General features: G+C 38.4%; 3 protein-coding genes across 4 annotated transcripts in view; all 3 read right to left on the bottom strand.

The window, feature by feature from the left end:
• LOC128022597 (mitogen-activated protein kinase 14B) overlaps window positions 1–15507 on the bottom strand; it is a 36503-nt gene extending 20996 nt beyond the window's left edge. The window contains exons 1-2 of one of the 2 annotated variants that reach the window (XM_052610315.1): window positions 15120–15507; window positions 3665–3794 (exon numbers count right to left, since the gene is read on the bottom strand). In XM_052610315.1, the coding sequence (XP_052466275.1) occupies window positions 3665–3794; window positions 15120–15238 (249 nt within the window). In that variant the 5' untranslated portion in view covers window positions 15239–15507. The remainder of the gene's footprint in view (window positions 1–3664; window positions 3795–15119) is intronic. The other variant, XM_052610314.1, reaches the window with a different exon arrangement.
• Window positions 15508–16492: 985 nt separating this feature from the next.
• Window positions 16493–18807, bottom strand: LOC128022604 (protein kish-B). The gene is made up of 3 exons (XM_052610324.1): window positions 18641–18807; window positions 18064–18195; window positions 16493–17979 (listed from the first exon to the last, which is right to left on the bottom strand). Exons 1-3 carry the CDS (start codon window positions 18648–18650, stop codon window positions 17897–17899), a joined length of 225 nt encoding a protein of 74 aa, XP_052466284.1. The 5' UTR covers window positions 18651–18807; the 3' UTR covers window positions 16493–17896.
• Window positions 18808–20865: 2058 nt separating this feature from the next.
• Window positions 20866–23458, bottom strand: LOC128022598 (beta-1,3-galactosyltransferase 6-like). Its single transcript, XM_052610316.1, has 2 exons — window positions 23110–23458; window positions 20866–22502 (listed from the first exon to the last, which is right to left on the bottom strand). The coding sequence occupies exon 2, from the start codon at window positions 22493–22495 to the stop codon at window positions 21491–21493; it is 1005 nt and encodes a 334-aa protein (XP_052466276.1). The 5' UTR covers window positions 22496–22502; window positions 23110–23458; the 3' UTR covers window positions 20866–21490.
• Window positions 23459–24025: the final 567 nt, after the last annotated feature.

Raw genomic sequence — 24025 nt, 5'->3', positions numbered from 1 at the left:
CCCTCTCTCTCTCACTGCAAGAGGAGGAGTAGGTGCATTACATACTGGTTAAACTGTCGATGCACTTCTTCCCACAGTAACACTTGTAAACTTTGGCCAACCTTTGCTGACAGACAGTGTTTGGGGCAAATCAGCAGCAATCGATTAAACTTCTGTTCAAAAGTTATCTCAATTATTCTCCAAGGCTGCATTTATCTGATAAAAATGTATATTTTACAAAAATATTTCAGACCACTGCTACACCGGAGCATTTTTAGGACTCTCTGACCACTGCCTGGTGCCTTTTTACAACATACAGGAAAAAACTTCTTAAATCTGCTGAGCCTGTAGTAAGGACTTTTAAGAAATGGACCAACGAAACAGAGCGGCATTACGAGCCTGTTTGGACTGCACTGACTGGAGTGTTTTTGAAGCTGCTGTCACTGATCTAGATGGACTCACAGATTCTGTAACGTTTCATCAGTTTCTGTGAGGATATGTGCATTCCTTCCAGGACTTATTTAACATACAACAATGATAAGCCATGGTTCACTTCACAGTTACTCTCTTTGGTTCACTTTAACTCCGACAGCTTCCCAAGCTCAAAGAGGATGGCTACAGCATTGGTTACAGAGTCTTGCACAATCAGGCCAGGAACACACTAACAAAAGAGATCAGAGTGGTTGAGAGGAGCTATGCTAAAAAGCTGGAAAACCACTTTTCAGCAAAGACCCCTGCTTCATTGTGAAAGGCCTGAAAGACATTACAAACTACAAGATGCCGTACCCCAGCACTGAGGCGAATCAACAACTTGCTGAAGACCTGAATGAGTTTTACTGTAGATTTACAACTCCTGGTTTAACAACTGACCAACTCTTTACACAACCATTAACACCTTCAGCAACCCACCCATCTTTTCACAGACCTTCAACAGATCACTGGAGCTGTGCATCGTGCCTTCCTGCTTCAAACGCTCCACCATCATCCCCATCCCAAAAGAAACCCCAAAATCTCAGCACTTAATGGGGTCATATGATGCGATTTACATTTTTCCTTTCTCTTTGGGGTGTTACAAGCTCTTGGTGCATGAAGAAGATCTGTGAAGTTGCAGATTAAAGTCTCAAATCCAAAGAGATATTCTTCATCAAAGTTAAGAGTCAACCACGTCCTCCTAAAATACCTTGTTCTAACACGCCCCCAAATGTCTATGTCACTATGTGGGAAGATTTGTGTAATGCCGGCCAAATGTTCATGCAAAGAAAGAAGTAACTTTGATTTTCTCTGTTGCCACCGCTGCCATGTCGTGGAAACGCTCTGTGTTTCTCTGTGAAAGGGAAACTACTTTGTTTGGTTTTCCAAAAGAGGACATGACTAGAATGAAGGACATCACTGGACCCTTGCTAGACCTCTGCTGTTTGGTCATCAAGCAAACAGGTCCATGGATGATGCGGTGAACATCAGACTGCACTTCATCCTGCAACATCGCTACAGACCAGGAACACATGCAATGACGATTTCAGTTCGGCTTTCAACACCATCATCACAACACTCCTCCAGACCAAACTAAAACTAACTGTGCGATTATTTATTTCAGTTTAACACGAAGTTAAAGTTAAAAGTTCAAATTAATGGCTTTAAATTATACTGTAATACTGAATGACTAATAGAAAATTGAGGTAAAATGCATTTGATAGAGACATCAGTAGCAGTATTGGTATAAATAATACCATAAGCCATTAAACAATACCATTTTATTACATTAATTTTTGGAGATTCAATGTGAAATTACGACAACATGCATTATTATATAAATGCAACAATGTGGAATTGATTTGTTTATTTTTTAATCGGTTGACAGCACTAATTTATTTATTTTTCAAATGTTCAGCACACCACGCACAGCAAAAATAGTCCTAAAACTCTCCTTGCAGCTTCTTATGCTATGCAGAAATGTGCAGCTTAGATACACTGTCACAAATTCTTCATCATCACACAAGTCATACATACCGATGACATCCCTTTGCTGCAACATTTCATCAGTGCGCTGTGTTTTGCTCATATTACACTTCTGAGTACAGCTAGTGTTTACTACGGTCCTGCTTGGATGCTGCCTGTCAGCTGTCACAGTTCGCTAAATGAAAAAGGGTTTATTGATGTCTGAAGGGCCGATCTGTTCAGGGATTCCGGCGTTTATTAAACATTAACATCTGCAAGACAGAGAGACAACACCAAGGAACACAAATGCGTGTGCATGTGGAAAAATGGAGGGAGGGAGAAACAGAGAGCGAGTAGGTGGCTGTGATCCAGCGTAGAGTTTCACCCACGCTCAAACAGACACTGCAAAGATTTGTGGACTCTGGCCAGAAGGCAAAAACAGAGTTTTTTCTAGGCAAAAGTACATTGAGTGTCTTCCCAACAGCAGGCAGTTAAGATCATCCGCACATACCGTGTTCCTGCTAAAAAAACACAACACTCTTAAATGCACTTTTCGACCTTAAAGAACCTCATGTTGACTTTATCCATAACTAGGCCCTCAATGAAATCCTTTTAATGCTTACCATATTACATTTTATTACACTTATACAATTTAAAAACTATTTATTACAAGTTAAAAATATATATATATTAAGGATCCTGTGATTTTTTTTCTGGTAATAAAATGGCGTAAAACATTAATTTATAAAAAAAAAAATGTTTAATTGCTGCCCAACAAAGGTTTACTGTTTATTGGTTTTTCTGATATTTTATTTGAAAAAAATTTCATAATAATTATTATTGCTATTATTATTATTGAGATTATATATAAAACATTGGCGTCATAATTTCTTCAAGTCAAACCAAACTTTTATTTTGGCGGGGTTCCGTGAAGACCTTAGTTTCTGTTTGTGTTTTTCTCAAACTAAGCGGTACATGCTTATGAAAATCCTTGTGTGTTCATCTTGTCATGTAGTGAGACAGCAGAGGCTGAAAACACCACAAGTGTCACACGTGTTTGTAGCGAATGTAACCGCATGTCTGCACCCTTCATTTACATGCAGAACATTCAGGATTCATATTTAAATGGTCTTTTCGCATATAATATTTACAGACACTATTCTATATCGTGATTATATTCAAGTGTACTGACCTACTTTTGATTTATTTATCCACAATTTGACAAATTCCGTGACTTTCCGCGTTATACAACAAATTCCATTTTAACAACTGAATTCCGCACGCTTTTCCACATCCCAGAAATCATAGGGCCCTACATAATAAGGCATTCTGAACAGAATTAGAGAGATCTGTCGTAAAGCTATTTAAAAAGGCTATAATCTTGAAAAAAACTAAACTAAAATACAAAACATTGAGCACAACATTATGCATTTATGATTTGCAGTGCAGTGCATTATACATTAATAGTGCATAAACTCTCCCCTTTCCCTCATTAGCTCACAGACAACAATCGATATAGTTTCATAACGCACAGTTGAATCTCCCACTGGGATCAGTGCTGACAGAGGATGTGAGGATGCTCTAATAGTCATGAGAGAGGAAGTACAGGAAGTCACAGATTATGAGGAAAAGAAAAGAGAAAGAGACACGGTCAGGTTTTGTGAGAACTTCAGAAATACAGTGCAAGCCTCTCAAAAGAGATCTGTATTGCATATGTAGGTGAAAAAAAAGAGCTGAAAACATCACTTACATTCTCATGTTTCATGTGTTTGAGGAGCCGCAGTTCTCTGTAAGTGCGCTTGGCGTGGATGATGGACTGGAACGGCCGGGACAGCTTCTTGACTGCGACCCTCAGGCCGGTCTTTGTGTCTAACGCGGAGCTGCAGAAAAAAGAACAACATGTTAATGATTCGATCAACATCGCAGACTGCAAGATTACCCAGGAGTATGCTCCAAGATTCACAAGCAATCCTATGAAAAATTATACTGTAGGAACCTTTTGATCATTTGGACTATAAGGTTTAAAAAGCATGAAATGCTCCATTAACATAACAGAAGTTGTGTGTATCTAGAACGTATCTATCACCCTTTTGTAGATATGAAATGTAAAAATAAAAAATACTATCACAATTTTTTGATCGATAGTGATTTTGATTTTAATCACGACTTTGGCCCAATATTTCCTTACACACACACACTTTACATTCATAAATGCGATGTTCTGCTTTCCCACATCTTAAGTAGTTGAGAAGTATTTCACATTTTAGACAACATTTTAATTGCGATAATATTTTGGGCCATATCGCCCAGCCCTTGGTTATGGTTAATGCATTAACATGCTTACATAATCAGAAAGTGATGCTAGCTCAAAATGCTAGCAGGAAATGCTGGTGTCGTCACATTTTTTACATTTCAGTACCGACTGGTACCAAAGTTGGTTCTTTTGACAAACTGATTCTGATTAATAAAGGAATAATTTTGCCAAAAAAATAAATAATAATAATAATAATAATAATAATAATAATATATTTTACCAAAGAGCATCAACCCCCAATTTCATTTTCCAAATGAGCTTTCATTTATTTTATTAATAAATAATTTATAATTTTTTTACTGTCACGTGCCTGCACTGATTGTACAGTCACATCCTTGAGAAGAAAAAAAATAAATATAAAAAAAACATTCACAGGATAACGTGCAAATTTTTGTGATGCAACTGAACTGATAAGACGAGATAAATCCCAATCGGGATATAGTTTGACAGACCAACAGTGCCAACAGAAAGGTCAAGATCTGTACAGCTTTACTGTTGAGTCTTAAACAAATGTTGCTCTCCCCTTACATAACAATCGCTGCGTGATTCAAACTAGCTTGACGTGGAAGTAGGCATAGTTGAACCGTCTCCACTGCAGACGCTAAAGGGTGTGGTGTTTATGAGAGATATCTACCTACAAGCATTGTAAACAGGCTGAACATTAGGTAGAGTTAGAGTGCTGAAGCACAAGACAGCTGCACGCAGGACTGGTCTACCACATGCAAGCTGGGTTGAATCCAAAAGAAAGATCTAGCACAGAGAGACCTGAGCCAATGACTCAGTGCTGATTGTGAAACATGGGAAACCACCACAGTGTACAGGAAAAGTTCCATATCTCTATCAAACCAGGACACGCTGATGTAGCCCATAATGGACATTGTGATTAGAGTAGCTGTTCCTCTGTATTAACCAAACCCAAACGCAACAATGAACAGCCTATGAACATTCATAGCTCATCAGAAGTTTAATGTCGCTAAATCTGTCAGTTTAAAACAACGTTGAAAACTCTTTTGTTTTGTGGAATATTGCAGTGTAAATTACTTACTTGAGCATCAATTTAAATAGGACTATTTTTTTTTTTAATTCAAGTTCCCTCCTAATTTTTAAATCACAAATCATAACTTGCACTCCCCCTTGCAACAACATCTCTGTTTCACTCAGATAAATATCACAATAGAGAAGACTTGTGTGCCGACTTTAAATCATGACTTAGATTAACACATTGATTTAAGGTTCAAAAAAGCTAAAAAATGATTATCTAAACTTTATTCGCCAATGTAATGTATTAAATAATCATTTTTTGCCTTGTCCTATGCTGGCTGTACATCTGATTTGCAAAAAAACTCAGCACAATAACAAAAATAAAATAATTTTGATTTAACAACGAGTTGCAAAGCTAATTAATTGGTCTTGCGTTGGACATTTGCAACTGATCTATATCTGATGAATGCAATGTCCAAACTTAAAACCTGACACACATAGACAACTTGCATAGACTTGCATAGAGTTTGCAAGGTTTGTGAAATGAAATATTCATTAGCCATTCAAATATTTGTTTAATTTATATAAATGCATATTTGCGTAATGCTGACAGCAAACGAGAAAGTATTATAATGTTTGGTTTTCTATTACTAATAATATAAAAGCAATCGTTATAATACACTCTGTATACATTAATTCCTTTGTTTAACTGTTCTATCTGATTATTAGAAAGACTTTTATTTGTATTAGACAGAACTGTTAACGACAACAGTAAACAAGAGGGAGAATGTCATTCAGGTGCTGCCGCTCTCAACACCATCAAAATAAAAGTCAGATGCCGATATTTGAAAAATGCCAAATATTATGGTTGACCACTACTAAAAAGCTCTATGACCAGAGGCTAGGGCTGGGTACCGAGCTTCGATGCCTGTATGGTATCGAACGAAAAACTTCGATACTATGAGTATCGAAAAATTATTTATCTTTTGGTGGCAAATTTCGGTTCCAAAAGCCAAGCGGCCGTATTTTATTTTATTTTTTGCCAAGCGGCTGTGTCTGTGTGAGCTTGTAGCATACGTGCATGTAAGGAGCTAAATTCGCAACACAAGTGTAGTTGTTTTTTCTCAAAACATTTCCGTTTTACAATGCCAAAGAGGTTCAAAGTGTGGCTACACTTTATACAAGTGGATGCCGAGTCAGCAAAGTGCAACATATGCAATAAGAGTATTGCAACCAAAGCCGGCTTGCCCTCCCTCCCTGTTTAGTTTGGTCTACTCCATTGCGTATCTTGAAACATGCCCCCTATCACGTGGTCTAAAAAACAGAGAGAGAGAGAGACATATTTATCGGGTACAGCGACTTTCTCTAAGCAGCAGGCCACCGTATACGTTCACTTAAAACATAACGGACTGTGTTTACGAGAATACATGCAGAGACAATTATTTTGATATAATTTTGTGTGTATGTGTTCATGCAGAAGTTACGATACGCGAAAGATGAATTCATTATCTGTACGCGCATTGTCTGAAATGCTGCTTGAAGCGCGTGCTTTGAATGAATGAGCGCAAGCTCCGAACGCGCGCGAATTGTTTAAAACACTTGAATCAGCAATATTTAGAAACGAGTGCAAATGATCAGCTACGATCCGTTTCACCCCCTTCAAGCGAGTGAACAACGCGAATCAAGTTAGGAATTTTACATCACTATTCACGATAGCCCATCAGACTGGAAAACACAATAGCCCCGGGACGTGGGGCTAGCGATTTTGCGAGCCCTGCAGCTCAGGTCTATACAGTTTGTGAAACACTGGTTTTCACACTGGTTTCGTTAAACAAAATAAATTATTATTTTAAAAGATTGACTCAAAGGAATCATCGGTTCACTAATCGGATCATGAACTTGTATTACCGAGCCAAAGATGATCCATTATTGAACATATCGAATGAATAAAGACTTCAAGTTCATCTGTAAAGCACATAAAGCTATCGTTTGAGTTTATAAACTTCAATTTCATGCATGATTTATATGGATCTGCTAACTGAATGCAAAGTGTGAGTTCTAGAAGAATGTTTGCGTCTTGATAAGCATGTATCGCTCACTAGGAGTCGCTAAATAAACAGCTGCTGTTCTTTTTTTTTCTTTTTTTTTTAACGGAGGATCAGTTGCCCTATTGGTTAAAATCCCCAAACTGTTTACTTAAATATTAAATTAATTAATGACATCAAAACAGGGGCGTTCGCGTTATGATGTGGTGGGCTGCTGTGGGCCAGAAAGTCCAGGGCAACTTTTTGGTCCCAGTCCGCCCCTGAATGGCACACCCCTATCCAAAAAGCACAACCAGTTGTATCAATAATGTTATTCTGAGTGTGAAGTGTTACACATAAAAATAAAAGTTTTGTGTTTAATGTATTTGTGTTGATGTGGAAATGGATTTTAAAACATATGGTATTGAAAAAAGTATTGTTAGGAACCGGTATCGAAACTGAGGTATCGAAATTGCCACCGGATTGAAAGATTTTGAACAATACCCAGCCCTACTAGAGGCATATTAAAAAGCAGGAGAAATAGTGTATTTTGAATTTGGACTGCAGGACCCACGTCTACTGCTAGCCATCAATATACTGCACCTTTACATTTTTCTAAGATGTTCAGTATCAGAGGAGATTCCAGACTGATGACTTTGCAGGACAAACACATAATATATAAAAAGATACATGGCAGTTTTATCACCCATTTGTCTATATTAACTATTAGTGTTTGGACCTGGATTCATTCCCACCATTATTTTCTTTTTACAGAGAAGCGCATTTAAAATGGAAAGCAACATGACAACGTTTTTTTACAGTAAAAAAAAAAATGTTTTTTTTAGTCAAACAGTGAGGTAAACTATTTCTGCACTGAATATGGAATGTGCCTTTCAATGCAATGACAAGGGAGATATTTGCATTCAGTTCGACCTCGCCTAGATCATGAAGAACTTGTGCCAGAGCAAGAAAAACAAACCCCAGCAAAACAGGCCTGAAGCAGGCCAACGCGGTTTCCAATGAAGAGCACCACAAGTTAGTCAGTCAGTAAGTCAGTCACTGTGTTCCTCTGCCCTGCATCATACATCACAAATAGCTTTAATTTAATGAGGGAAGAAGAAACAGACAGAATGTGCTTACAATCTGCTGATTCTATCGTACGTCATGTTCATGACAAACACCTCTGTTCCTCACTCAAATAAGGACTCTGTTTTACAGATGGGTTTTCTCTTTGATCCAGCTTCTGCAGGAGAAAGCCCCAAACTTCCAGAGCGCTGCAGTCTAAGCCTTCTGGCAGATTCCCCGTCTGTTCTGTCAAACAACAAGACCTGGACAGTGTGGGACTTTTGCGAACAGTCATAGCTTGACACTTTTGTGCATCTTACAGGCTAGAAATCCCACTGCTGCATTCACAAAACACACCTCTAAGAATCTCAACAGATTCTGACGTTAACTGAACAGCATTATAGTGATACTGATACTGAAATATCTGACACGGTTCCATTACTCCTTTCCACAGTATCTACCAAATATACACTGATACAGTCGTCACTCTCTTCTCTCCGACAGGGAGTTTGACAATCATCCGTCTCCTGTCAATTACAGTCTGAATGTCTGCTCGGGATTGCAGGAGTTCCGCATAATATTAATCATTCCCGCGCAAATGTGGCGTGCGCTTTATTGTAACATGAGAACGCGGTCATGTAATCGCAGAAAACTGGAGGCGAGCTCTCAAATAGGCCTAACTTATACAAATGAACTGCTTGTGAGCAGACTGTGTGTAGTTGCGATCTCACCGTGCTTTTCAAGTAGAAATGATTTCTCTTTGCATCTGGATTAAATTTTGTCAAAAGTTATAAAACATTCAGAATAGATCCACACCTGACTGATGAATATTCTTCTAGAAATGTTATTGGTTGTAAGTGAAATGCACCAGAAAGTCTTTAAACAAAGATGGAACTTTAATTTTCTTTACAATGTAAATTTGTGCTAGAAATGTTTTGGAATAGGATATTTGTCGGATTTGTACATATAAATATCCTAGTCTGTCTACTGCATCACTATATTTTACAGTCATTACAGGTCAAAGCCATCTGATCTTCATTTATCTAAATAAATAGGCCTAACATATTGTATATGGCTCTTAAATCACTGCTTCTAAAAATTCAGTGTTGTCATATTGCTATTATCCCCATAGGTCTTTGATATGAATATTGTTTGATGATTAAATAACGCCGGCTAAAAAGTAACTGGTAATCAGTACTCCAAGAAGTTTTTGAGAGGAGTACATTTACTTGTAATTGAGTATTATTTCAACAATGTAACAGTACTTGTACTTAAGTACAAATTTTCAGTACTCTTTCCACCACTGTGTTAGAGTGGTTCTAGAGCATATTCGAGAGCACACTCTATCTACAATCTCAATTAGTGTCAATGGTCCACTCGAGAGATAGGTGGCGGTAATGCACTTATAAGTCTGCAATCTGCCATAATGCAAGAAGAAGCCTCACGTGCTTGCTGCTGTGAAGCGCATTCACAAGAGTTCAGACATTGCGTGAATCAGAGGTAAAAAAAAAAACTAAATAAATACTGTTCAGTTTCTTGCACAGTCTGATTGTTTTGTGTCTTTAGACATCAATGTATCGACACAAGCCACAGGGTTTAATTAGGTTTTGTCAGTGCATGTTTTTTTTCTTGTTACTCTTATGATGTGTTCACACCAAACGCGAATAGAGCGTCAAATTCGCGTCTACCGCGTCTAGTTTGCCGCTTGACCATTTTGAGATCATTCGCTTCATTCACGCGAGTAATTCGCTTCATTCGCACGTGAAATTAACTTCACAACAGACGTGAATTCGAGTCATGGGGGGGCTTCTGCCAGCTGAGTTCACGCAGCATTTTCAACCGCCATTTTTATTCGGATAATTTTCAAAATATAACTGTTAAGCCCCTTTCACACTGCCATTCCGGCAAATACAGGGGTAAAGTGTTCCTGTAATTGTTCCCTGGTCGCTAGATTTGGCACTTTCACACTGCCAGTGATGACCCGTTATATGTGCGTGCTTTTACACACAACCCTTGAAGATCGCGTAACGACGCGTGACATCAGCGCGTGACGTGTAATGTACGAGTCGACAAAGCTTGGCACGTTATACTTTAACTGAAGCAAGCAAACGATCTCTGCGTCAGCGCGGAAAGTGAGGAACTAACTGATCTCTGCTTCATTACAGTTTGCACATATGTTTTCGTCGCGAATGTTGATCTTCCTTCAAAACAGCCGGTAAAAAAGTCGCGCGATAACGCGCGTCATCACTTCGATACCGAATTAGATCTGGCTTTTGTTCACACAGCGCTCGTTCCAGATCAATTACCGCAATGTTACTATGTCCCCGACCCGGGTTCGATTCGGTAATCAATTCCGGGACGTGGTTGCTTTCACACAGAAGGCGACCAGGCAATGTTACGGGAATATTGCGGGTCCGACGTGCAGTGTGAAAGGGGCTTTATTGTGTCATGAAATGTAGTTTTAAAAGTATTTCAGGCGAGAATGTAGTTGTTTTAAACTCAAATATGCTGTTTGTTTATAATGACAGCGTCTATTTAAAAAATGTGTTTCGCCGATCTCGGAGATGAGCTCCATGCGACCAGCGGGAGCTCCGTCATCATGTATCCGCCGAGAGCAGCCTCAGCTCGGCTAGACCTTCTGACATTTGCCGCTGGCTCTGATGTCTCTTTAGTGGTTCAAGATAAAATATAATTTGTTTGGGGTAAAATTAAATGTTTCTTATCTTTGGCCTTTATTCAATTTAGCTATTAATATGTTCAAGTTAAAATTTTTCAATTCGGGCGGCAGACGCGAATTCGCGTCAAACGCTAAATGCACAAAAAGCACAATTCGCGCTCAACGCGCGTTTCGCTCAAAGTGCTCTATTCGCCCGTCAATTCGCGTCTTCCGTGCTGCGCTTAACGCCTCATTCGCGCCGCGAGACCTTTGCATTGACTTAACATTGAAATCATTCGCGACAGACGCTCTATTCGCGTTTGGTGTGAAGACAGCATTATAGATTCTGTTACCATTTGCCATGCATTATAAGGCTGAGAGACTTCACCTGCTGGAGCTAAAGATTTAAATTTGTGTTCTGGATGTGAGGAAAAGATACCTTTGTTCAGCTTCCCCAAGAACCCAGTGTTACATGAACAGTGGATGCAGTTTAATTTTCCAGGGCAGCAAGCGAGTTTCGCACATGTGTGTTTGTTCCCGTCATTTTGGTAATGAATGTTTTATAAACAAGGCCCAGTTCGACACTGGATTTGAACATCGTTTTATACTGAAAGATGGGGCCGTCCCAGCAATAAAAGCTCTATACCATCACTGCTGAAGAGTGATTAGCTGGCGAAGTGAATTTAGGGGCCATTTACACAACTTTTCAGTCAAAAACGGTGAACGGTCAACTGTGTTTTGGGGACTGAAAACACATTTTTGAAAATGGCACTATTATCATCTGCGTTGCGTTGTGTTGCTGCTGCTCAAGAGTTTGCTAACGCTTCTTCAGAAAAGTGTGGATTTACTTCACCAATATTACAACCAACAGCGGAGACGCATCATATACAACATATAATCGTCACTTCCCTACAGGTGCTGTTTACTAATGGGGACAGCGCTAACTACTGGCCTGGCATACACAATAAATAGTTTTTGGCTGTTTTTGCAGATATGTGTAAACGCGAATCGTTTTGAAAATGTTGTTGTGTATACGAGAAACTTTTATTAGGGAAAAACTTTTATTTTTATGTTGTCTTGTAAACATAGCCTTAGTTATTGGAGATTAGCAAGAGTTATCTTTTGCACTGTAATGTTCGAGGCCGATGTCGTAACAAATGTCAGTAGACAGGAAAGATTTTAAAACAGCACTTCATTCATAAATTTGTATGATCTTACTTTCACACTGTGGAAATACAAGCGGAAGACAAAACGAGTGCAGTGCTGAAAAGGGGCGGCCCTACATAAGGTCTTTATATGGATATCGTGCAATAAATGTCAAATGTTATTTCTATTCAACATCTATTCAAATCAAAATTAATAGTTTTATATTTATCTATGGGTTTTAATTTATTTAATTACAAAAGCTTTCTTCAGGTTAAAATTTTCAAACACTTTTTGCTCAAACTGTGAGTTTGTAATACTGTTGTGCTCTTAGCTGCTTGGTGTGGTTTTTGTCTTTTGTGTGGTTTTACCACACTGGATGCGTGGCGCAAGCGTCTCAGCCGCGTGACGTGTCTGTTTTTAATTCGGCTCCCATGTTAACAGGTTAGAGCTTACAGACCGCCTGCGTGAGACGCGCATCTCAGACATGCATTCATTCTAGAAATAGAACCGACGCCTATTTTTCACGCGACACGTGCGCGTGTTGGAAGCGTTTCCAGGCAAAATATAATAGGAAAATGTGTTTATATGTCATTTTGTACACAAATACATATTAATTCATGATATCTTGATATTTGAAAGTCTATAGGTTGACAAATTCAGATATAAATGTAATTTAAAAAATAAATAAATAATTATCGATTTTCAAACATTGCACCTGTCAAACATAATCTATTTTGCAGTCAATACTTTTGACGGTGTCCTTTATCAGTAGGCGTAGGTGTAGGTGTGTAAAAAAAAGTTGATATTGTTGTAATTAAGACAAGAGCCTGGTCTGTCAACGGTTTCCCTCTACAGCAGCACCGCGCCAGCGCCGCGCCAGGCACGGTTCTGGTGTGTAAAGACAGAAAACGCGAGGCAGCCACCACGCTTCTGGGACGCTTCTGGGACGCTTCAGACACGCGACGCTCACGCCACGCAGCCAGTGTGTCACCGGCCTTAGAACTCCTTAACGAGAACTTTTTTTAAATTCCTATGGGAAAAAAAATGAATGGGAATATAATATGTAAAAGCTCTTAGGCTAAAAAACCAGGCTGGATTCCAGCACAGCTTGAGCAAAAGTGCCATTACATACATATTCAGTTACATGTTTTTCTTACTGCAAACTACTTGTTTAAAAAAAGAAAAATATATGTTTAAATGACTGTCTGAAACACAAATTGCTGTCTATTATTCACTGATCTGAAAACATCACTTGAAAAGTGTGGCAGAAGATAATGCAGTGCCCTGTAGCATGACTACACTTCTCGTGTCTGGGTTATAGAAAGTGGCATTATATTCAGCATGACAGACAGAGTGCTTCCTGCATGCCTAGAAACACATGGCAGGAGTGCTGCAGCTTCATACAGCAATGATTGACAGTGAACACACTTGAACCACTTGATTTACCAGACTGAAATGTCCTGGGAACACACACAATGGAGTTCTATTTATATCTCTGGCTAGGACAGGATCCACCCACACAAGGAAAGAGACTAGAACGGACACTCCTCAAGACAAATCAAAGCCCGTGGCTCCTCTTTGATGTCAGGAGCATGCAAAGAAATGCTGGCTGTTCCTTTTAGAAAGCCCCGAGCCACATGCCAAATATTTTGCTCTCATTTAACCTCGCATTAGTCAAATACACACAGATATGGGCACAATCAATGGAGCTCCTGCAGAGCTTAGGTGCCGAGCTGGGTCACCACTTGATGTCTAATGTAAAGTCTAGGTCTTGAAGGAAAACCGCTAGAGCTTTTGAGTATATTATGTAATATTTAGAAGAGGTTTCTTTCTAGCATGACTCCTCAAAAGCATGAGTTACCAAGTGCAGTGGTGAGGAGAACACTTAATGCTGGAAGTATGAGTCAGAGCAGGTGGTGACATCATCCTGTCCTCATGCACAGCGTTGAAGACCTTCACTTCACTCACTTCACTGAAACTTTACTCAAATTCAAACAGGTCATTCAACTTTCGGCTACGCCTAGCCTATGTTTTTCTCATAAGGTAGTTTTACAGATTGCGGATATATATATATATATTTCAACTGATTCATATGCATTTTATTAAATTAAATGACTTATATAAATTATATATTTTATTACAGATTATTTTTATGGTTTAATTTTTTTTAGATTTTAAGTTAGTTATATCAACAAATGAGTTTTAATTATATCTAATGTTTAATAACTTGTATGCATAACTGAGTAATAGTTGTTTAATTCATTAATATTTTATTGGTTTATTAAACAATAATAACGTATTTTTTTACATTATTATTTTATCATCATGTGTGCATTGCTCATTTATATGATTTACTTAAAATAATATTTTTTATTACGGCTTATTTTTATTTATTGACTTTTCTATATAAAAAAAAGTGTGAGAGCTTATATTCAAAACTTTTATTATCCCTTTTTTTTTACACACAAATGGTTAATACAACAATAAAAACTCTAATACGCATTATGCATTTATTATTATATTAACCCATGGTCAGCACGCAGCAGATCGGCATCACAAACCCACAGATGTCACGTTACAAAAAAAAGCTGCGCGCGCGTGGTGTGAAACCTAAAAACCTTTACTGTCTATGCTAAAAACACACTCGATTCTGATGGACTCCTCAATCCATTTTCCTATTCATTTGACTAATGCAAAGCAAGCCCAAAAATGTGATCTAGTACGCATGTTACTTTTAAAACACGGACATTCTCAAACATTTCCTAAATCGAATGGCTGAACATTCACCATCTGACAGCCACCAGTGACTTCTGCAGAGCAAACACTTCCACAGCAAAGATATATGCAAGACCTTCCTTCTGCAAACAGCATGTTCTCTCACTCAACTTGCAATGCTGCAACATAACTCTCAACAAACAGAGCTGAAAAACACAGCGGATCAGACGCAGGAGGCCCGAGCGGACACATCGTGTTACGCAATAGCTTTCCGCGCGACATCCAGAATACATGAGATATTTACCACACGGATCCATAAGCTCCAGAACCCACAGGGGACAGATTCTGGTAGCGCTCCGGAACCTCCCATATGGTCTTATTGAGCTCCTGTCGATAGAAAGTGGGTCTCTCCTTCTGGGACATTCCTGTAGAGGAGTGGAAACTTCTGTGCTGCTCTCTTGATCTCAGCGCTTGAGATAAACAAACACGAAAACTAGACAAACGAACGTGCAGGCTCCGCGTGCATTAGAGGACATCGGTCAGATGCATGAGATCTGCACAAACTCCCGCTCTGGTCCTGGAGGAGTCGCGCGGTGGCAACGCGTCAGGTTTCTTGCGCGGATTTCTTTTTCTTTTCTTTTCTCTCCTCTGACCAACACGCGTGACGTCACTGCACGAGGGCAACTCTCGGTACTTCGTTCCAAACCTCGCGAGAACGAGAACTTAGTTTATCACGATTAATAATATTAATACTGGCAACACCAAAATAGAAATAATCACTCACGAGTCACGATACGTAAGAAAAGTAACTGTTAAAATTATATGATCAGTAAAATAATTAAAAAAAACCTGAAAGCCTTTTTGTTTTGAAATGAGAATACTGTATGTATGCTTGGTAATATTAATGAATGCTATATCCTTTTATCTTTTTATTTTCTATTGGACATTAAAATGTCTTAAAATGTGCAGACACCGGTTTAAAAACGCCAGATAAAAATAAAATATATTGCTTTGATACTTCTCAAGCATAAAAAAATCGAATCCTTTTGTCAATAAAACAATATATTTATTGGTAATAATATAAGACTAGTACTATGCTGAATTCGGAACCACATTCTAGTATACTGCTTTTATTAGTACTTGTTACTTTATTTCAGCATTAATAAAACGTGCGGGAGGTACTCATCAGAATCACAGACGCTAATGTGATTGGTTCATCCGGAAAAGCGCTGAGGAAAGTAACAGGGTCCACGTGACTGTGTTAGAGCGCGACATAAACAAAACCATAACAGTATACTTTTATAGACATTGAAATCAGAGTGCACCATGAGAAGTTAAAATTGAATTCTTTTTTAAACTTTCTCAACAGCACTGATTTAAATAAGCTTTTCAAAATTTTCGGTGAATCACATAACTGTCCGGACTTGTGTGGGATAGACCTAAAAAATCCACTGACTGCTACATACAACAACCACTAAAGGATTCAAATGAAAAGCACAACCACAGAACACAACCTGGCACTTTACAGTTTATTTAATCACCAGCTAAGTGAATAGAGAAATGCAGTTTTCAAAATCTTCCAATAAATTCTTAAAATTATTGATTAGCGTCACAGCGCTCAAAACACTGCGCGCGGAGGACATCTGCTGGTCAAAGATAAATACATGCATAAGAAACATCTTTTCAGTGTTTTATTGCATATGATTATTCAGAAAATATTATGTTCCACCTGTTTACAAATATGAACCTCCAACAGCTATCTATCATTTTCTATAGAGCTTGACTGTGTGTATTTACAGGCTGAACAAACAGTTTTACTGAAAGACGATCGGTGAATTATGGGCTTTTGTGCATGAAGAGTTGATGATAGGTTCAGATAAGCTTTAGGACATGCATTTGAATGATTAAATACAAAAGAACATCATGTACATGTTTGTTATGTGTAATAGACAAAACTGCATGAACACAAGAAAGGGGAGTTTATACAATACACATGATGTTGATCAATAGGTTTTGCTTCTACATATATTATAAAATTATGGTATCAAATAAAATGTTTTACAAGTTTAATTTTGATCTAGTAGCATTACTGAACTAAATCACAGCAGGTGAAAGTGAATGTTTCCATGAAGTCTATGGAAAATCTTCTATTCATTTGTCCCATGCTGCAAACAATAGGTCTTATGTTTATTATAAACATTTGCCAAAATTTGAATAATGGCATAATTAAGCCATTCATGACACCAAAACCTAAAATAGTGAAGCTCTCAGTATATGAACTTCTATTAAAAAATTGTACAAGATAACATTGTTTCTGCCTTCTTTAACTTTACCCCTCTAAGCCCAAGCAAGAATTGTGCATGTCTGAATCCATAAATAGGTTCTTAAATTTTGGCAAATATTACCGTTTAACCCTGATCTAAGTCCAAATTTTAAAATAAAAATAAAAGTTAAACATTTATAGATATGGAAAGCATGAAAAAAATGTCCTTTCATGCAGTGTGTAACAGCTCTAAGTGAATGAAAACATCCTGCAGAGTTTTAAATCTTAAAGTGCACCATGTATAAAGTCAACATGAAACATTAGCATATATTCCTTGCCCACTTGTTGGTCTTTTCTGGTTGGTCTGAATGAAAATGCTAATTCATTCTTTGCCACTAGGTGGCGCTTTTGGAGCAGAAAAATATCAGTTTCATCAGTAACACTGTAAAACAAAGCAGCACTGCGCTCACAAACACTGCTTTATCATCCATTACAGACATGATGACATGAAAACGAGACCAATCCGACACACACACAGGACGGGGTTTGGAAAAATTAATCGTTGAGCAAATGGTTGGGAATCGTTGAGCAAGTAAGATAAAAATAGGTGCATATTATAAGACAGTGAAAGTGTTTTTTTGTCCTTGCATGAATGTCAACCTGTTGTTGAACCTTTCGTTACCCATAATAGGGGGCACTTTAAATTGGTGCTAAACCGCAGGTGGAGTTGTCTCTCTCCTGTAGCCGATGATACTCGCCAGCACTGCATTCTCACTGGTGTTCAGAGTCCAGTGTCCAAAGAGAGCGATTCCTCCAGGTCACTTCAGAAAAATCAGGTAAAATCCCATACACATACAGGACCCGGCCACAGCAATGTGGAGCCGCGAGCCTATTACTGCAGCTACAGAGAAAAGAGAAAACACACAGCGCATCAAAACTCACTGTAACGTCATGATCTTCATTATAGATCCCACAGATGACTTACCCTTGTAAAAGACTCCCCAGACACCTTTCTTCTCAGACAGGAGCCAGCTGTTCAGACGTGGGACCTTCTTCAGGTAAGCACACGTGCAGATGAAAAGAAGCCCAAACACAAGAATCCCGTCGAAAGAGTACACTGTGAATAAAGAGCAGCCATGTAAGTACAAACAATAACATATATAAAGTTGATGATTTGTCAGTGACACTTGAGATCACAACACACCTCATAACTGCAGAATGTGTACAACATTTGACATTAATTTAGATGTAACGCTTTGGCTGCTCAGGTGGATCAATGATGTTGTTCACACAGAGATGAGTGTGAATCTGTTAGACACCAACTCTGATTCTCCGCTGTATTTATTACACTTAACCAGAATATATCAAAGCAATTTGATTTATATTCCATTATGATCATGATTGTGTCGAGAGATAAAGGTTAAACCAGCTGCGGCTCCATAATGAGCCACGTCCACACACACACACACACACACATCTCAGAGACTTCCCGTGCAGCGCTCCTGTAAAGAAAGACAGTTCACCTCATTTAACGAGCGTTTATCGTTCACGGTTTAACGTACCGTTTGTCATTTTCGCAGCTTTCAGATCCCGTGTTGAGGAGAAGCGCAAGCTGCCAGTTTTTTGTTGTTTACTCTCTTCATCAGTTCCGCCAGAGCCCGTAGACAGCGCAGGCTTCCAGAGCGCTTCCGGTGCAGCCGGAATTGTGGGAAATCGCCGTACAGAATAAAAGCCTTCGCTTTATAACAGATAAAGATGTCCCGAGGTACAATAAAAGTCGGTAAGTTTCAGACAAATCAAAATATTTGTGGTCTACTGAATGATAATTATTATATCATTATCATTATATACTTTTAATATATAATTTTATCGATGTTATATATTTTAAATAATTATATATTATTCATTACAATATACTTGTTTAAATATATTTTGATAAAATAGGATAGTAATAGAATAATACATTATTAAATCAAAATATTTCACGTTATCTCTCTTTATAATGCTATATAATTTTATATTCATAATAATAAAGATTTTATAGGCAATGTTATGGAACTTAATTTATTTTAAAATAAATAGTGATAATAATAACAGGATGGCTCCTTCAGTAGTTGGCAGCCGCTGTGTTTCATGTTTTATTTCTGTTCTTTTAGTGCCACAGTTAAAGGGCTGTTGAGCTATTAGTGTCTACCTCAGCTTTATCATGGCTTCGTAATGGTGAAATTGTTCTGCTGTTATCATAAAACAACATGAGGAGCATTAAAAGAATCTATGAATCTTGTTCCACATGCTAAACCAAATTCTGCTTGGATGTTGAGATACAGGTCTTAGATGAATTTTTCAATCAATGGTGCCTCTGCCTCCTGATGACAGACCTATGGTTCAATATCCTGCTATATCACAACACACAGGTGAGATTCAACCTGCTTATGGACTTCATTACTTCGTGCATGGGAGCACGTTTTATTAGAATAAATATTTTTTAGCCATTTTGAAGGTGAATTTGTGACTGGAATACTAGTTATTATAACTTGTTTACATGTACTTTCAAATTCCATGGCTTAAAAAAAGATAATTTGTTAATATTACTTAAAAAAAAAATAATAATAATAGTATTTATATTATTGTTATTAATAATAGTAGTAGTATTGATATTGTTCACATTTTAATTAGTCTATTTCTTTCAAATAATTTATAAAATATAGTGTTATATAATTTAAGTAAATAAAATAACCCCAAATAACATAAAACACCCCCAAATGACATCATTCTGATTATAAGGTTATTCTCTTTTTTTATTTTTTCTCAGATTCATTTTTCTTTTCTTGTCTGTTTACTTTGTTTTGTGTTAATTAATAAATGTGAATTAATTAAAATAAAAAAGTATATAAATATATATATATATATATATATATATATATATATATATATATATATATATATATAAATGATAAAATTGCAGAATAAGGTACAGTAATAATAATCATATATAAAATAAAAATTCGAAATATATTATGACAGAAATAGTTAACATCTGGATCATCAATGTTCAGGTTTTGTTTTAATTCTCTTTAAGGTTATCTCATAAAACAAAATAGGAAAACAAGACACAGAAAGCAGGTATTTTTCAGCCTTTTATTTTCAATATTATATACATCTATATATACTGTATAAATAAACATTGTGTAAGAACCATGTATTCATAAGCTCATAGCTTTGATCACATTGTTCATGTCCTCTCTGTCCATCAGAAGGTAACACAGATCCATCTTCTCAAACAACTGCTTTGTGTTGCGTCCTCGTCATCGATACGATTCAGTCATTTTGTGTCGTGCTCTCTCACCGATGAGATATGAAATCTGAAATCCTTTTAAAGTGTGGCCCATCCAGGGTCTAAACTCTTTTAGAGGAGAACATCTTTAAGCACTCGCTCCAACCGTCAGGCTCCTGTGAGTAACAGATCCTGAGGAAATGCACTAAAAATCAAGTCAATATTCTGTTTCACTCTGAAATAAGTCAGTATTGCCTTGATATCAAGTCAGTCGCAGCTTCGGTTCACCTGGAGTCATCTCATGTTGAGATGGGGTCAAATCAGCGAAACCTTTCAGACAAATAAGGTCCATTGTCCATTTATCAATAGTGTAGTGATGCATGAAGCAGTCACTTAAGTCACTTTTAAGCTAAGCAGCTTTATATAGCCCAACACGGTATATTTGGATTAACAAACATGAATCCAATGTCAAATGTTTTCCTCGCGCAGAATTACACATTGTGCCGATTCTGATCCGAAGACATGGCTTTAATAAAAACGTTTATTCATTAAAAAAAAAAGAAAATCATACAAGAGGTCTGATGTGGTGTGTAAAAACAGAACAAAAACGTTTAATAAAATCTGAGGTACATTTTTACACATAAAACACTTGCCGGCTTAGTTTTCTAATCTTTAATACAGCTTTATCTTTATATGGCAAATCTGTCAAAATACACGTATATGAACATTTATCTTCAAGTTTCCTCCTCATTAATAAACTGCTTATCAATGTAGATTTATCACAACAGATACACGCCGAACATCTCAGGGTTATAAATGAAGGATAAGATGGAGAATTCAATCGGGGTGGACATCACGTACAGAAGGCGTACGCAGAGAATACAGCAGAAATATTCGATATCAAAATATACCCTTTACCCAGAATCCCCCAGGCTCTCCGTACAGCATTGATTTTATGTACAATCAGAGCATCTCGATCTCAAAAAGAGCAGCTTTTGAGCAACACCATCCCTCCTACTCTGAATTTAAAACGCCTTTTTAAAAGGTTACGAACTGCTGTTTTCGGCGCGACACACACAACATTGATAATAAATTAATAAATAGCAATTGGGAAACAAAATGGCGAAGGTCTCCGATGTCAGGGGATGCCGTCCTTCCTCTGGCAGCACTGGGACGGCGGGACGCTCCAGTCGTACATGTAGGACAGCCTCAGTTTGACCTCCTCTTTGCACAGCCTTCCGGTGCGCTGTAGCGTCTGATGCTTCTCCAGCATGTCCTCTAAACTCTGCTTGTGAGTCACCAGGTACTTATTACTGCAGCCGCGCGACTTGTACTCCGTGTCGAAGCGCGGATCGTGAACCCGCTTCACGTCCACCGGGGCCAACCAGGCGCCCAGGGACACGTCCTCACTCTGCCAGGTCTTCAGAAACCGTACGTTGAGACGTACGTAGTGCACGAGGTCAGCAGACAGCACGTAGCCTCCACCCAGAGCGTAAGGCAAGTAGTAGTCGCACAGCTCCCACGCACTTTCTCTCCATTTCCCGGCCGTTTTCACTCTCCCGCGGCCGGAGAAGAAGCCCCAGTAGAGTCGGCTGGGCTCTTTCGTCTTCAGCTCCTCTTTGAGGACATCCAAGCGGGCGAAGGTGTCATCGTCGGCCTTCAGAACGAACTTAAAGTCAACATTTTGGTCCAACCAGGAGTACATGTGGAGCAGCTTCTGCGTGAGGTTCTCGTACGAGTCCCGGAGGTCAGGGAGCAGGAGGAGGTCCCGGTGACGGATCTGCTCGGATCCCAGGTTCTGGAGGTCTTCCGGAGGTAAACCCTCGGTGCCGACCACAAACCAGTAGAGCACTTCGGGATCGTGTTTGGTCAGCCAGGTGCTCCGGAGGATACTGCGGCGCTCCGTGTACTTCGGGCCCGTGGTGACGAGGACGGCCAGGAATGAAGAGAGCTGTTTGGCGTGAGGAGGTCCTGCCGAGTGCTTCGGTCGTGCTTCGGCCCGCGGCGCCGCCCCTGGGGACTCGGCCGGCTTCAGGGTCTCAGACGTACATTTGGCGAGGAACAAAAGGACGATGGCGAATAGGAAGAAGACACCGAGTGCCAGGGCTGTCTTGTGACGACACACAAGACGGACCAGATTCATGATGTCACTGAAGGACAGAAGGAGAGCACACAAGCCTTAACCGTGTTCACACCAAAACCATCATTTGGTGCAATAAACACATTTGCATGCAACAGACTGTTTTGTTTTCAGTCAATTTTGATTCACGCTTTTCATCATGTGCTGTTTGATTTAAACACTTCTTCTCTGTAAAAAAAAAAAAAAAAAAAAAAAAAGCCACATGGTCCATTCTCAATAGTGTAGCAATGTTAAGTCCAAAAGCAACCATGTTTTCAATGGGGCTTACCAGCAGAGTTGACTAACATACCCCTGATCAATAAACATCACAAAAGTTTTTTTGTTTTGTTTTTTTTTTACACATTTTTGCCTTGATTCACTACTTATTAAAAAAAGGTATTTAAAAATAACTAGTGAATTAAAATAAAAAATAAATATATAATATAAAATATATAATTAATAAATAAAAAATGTAGCTGTAGTCTAAGATTTAAAATGTAGTCACCATTTGACACAAAGTATAGCATGTCAACTACGTAAACAATAATAATATAAAGAAAACCGTTAACGTTAATAATAAAATTGTATTAATTTGTGGAGCCAGGTTAGAAAACCACTTCACAAGCACTTTAATTTACCTGCTAGATTCCGTGCAGGGCGATCATTTCCTGCGCTTCTGGCTCGTGCTCTGCATCTTTATGATTATTGTTTTTATACAGTCTATGGAATAGAGGCTGTTTTGTTTTACAGTAGCAGCAGCTCTCCGTCTTCTGCCTCTCAAGACAAAACGTACAATATTTACACACAGCGGACGCACACAGCTCCCGTGACGAATGAAACCTTCAGATTAAAACAGAAAGCATTTTGCACGCTTCATTATTATTGTTTTTTTTTTTTTTTCAGCTTAAATGCACGCACACACATTGCACATCCCGTTCACAACCACGGACTGAAGTCGCGCTGTTCTGACAGCTGCGTCGACGACCTGCGCCACCTACAGGACTGGATGATTGTATATTTAATGACGGACGTGATGTGAACGATGCCTTTCCGTACACCGACGAAGCTCGCTGCTTAAAGGGGCAGTTCTCCAGTTGCTGGTACCCGTTGAACTGCATAGTTTTTTTTTTGTTTTGTTTTTGGGACCAGCAACTTCAGGTGAACTGTCCCTTTAACTTCCACAGTACGATGTAAACCGTAGTAATATTGTGGTATATCTCTTGTTGTTTGAACCACATTTGTTAAATCATATATTAAGGTTGTTAGCCATGTCATGTGGTGGAGTATTAATAACTTCTGCTAGCTGACTCAAGGTTGCAATTAAAGGCAAGATTATAGTTACTAGTTTATTTACACAAAACACCAGAAAGCCTTTATTTTTTTTCTCTCTTAGATGCAGTTCCCAGATAGCATACGTATTTCCGTTAAAGATCACTTAATCTGGAAAGCACCTGGTGTGTACAAACATCTGATAGACATCTTCTTAGATGTTAGTTTTACATGCATTCTGACATCTGATAGAAAACGTCCTATATACTTATAGCAGATGAGAAA

Source organism: Carassius gibelio, chromosome A11 (assembly GCF_023724105.1).
Source record: "Carassius gibelio isolate Cgi1373 ecotype wild population from Czech Republic chromosome A11, carGib1.2-hapl.c, whole genome shotgun sequence".
Taxonomy (NCBI): domain Eukaryota; kingdom Metazoa; phylum Chordata; class Actinopteri; order Cypriniformes; family Cyprinidae; genus Carassius; species Carassius gibelio.
The sequence above is the reverse complement of the archived record's forward strand: the minus strand, read 5'-3'. Positions and strand labels throughout refer to the sequence as shown.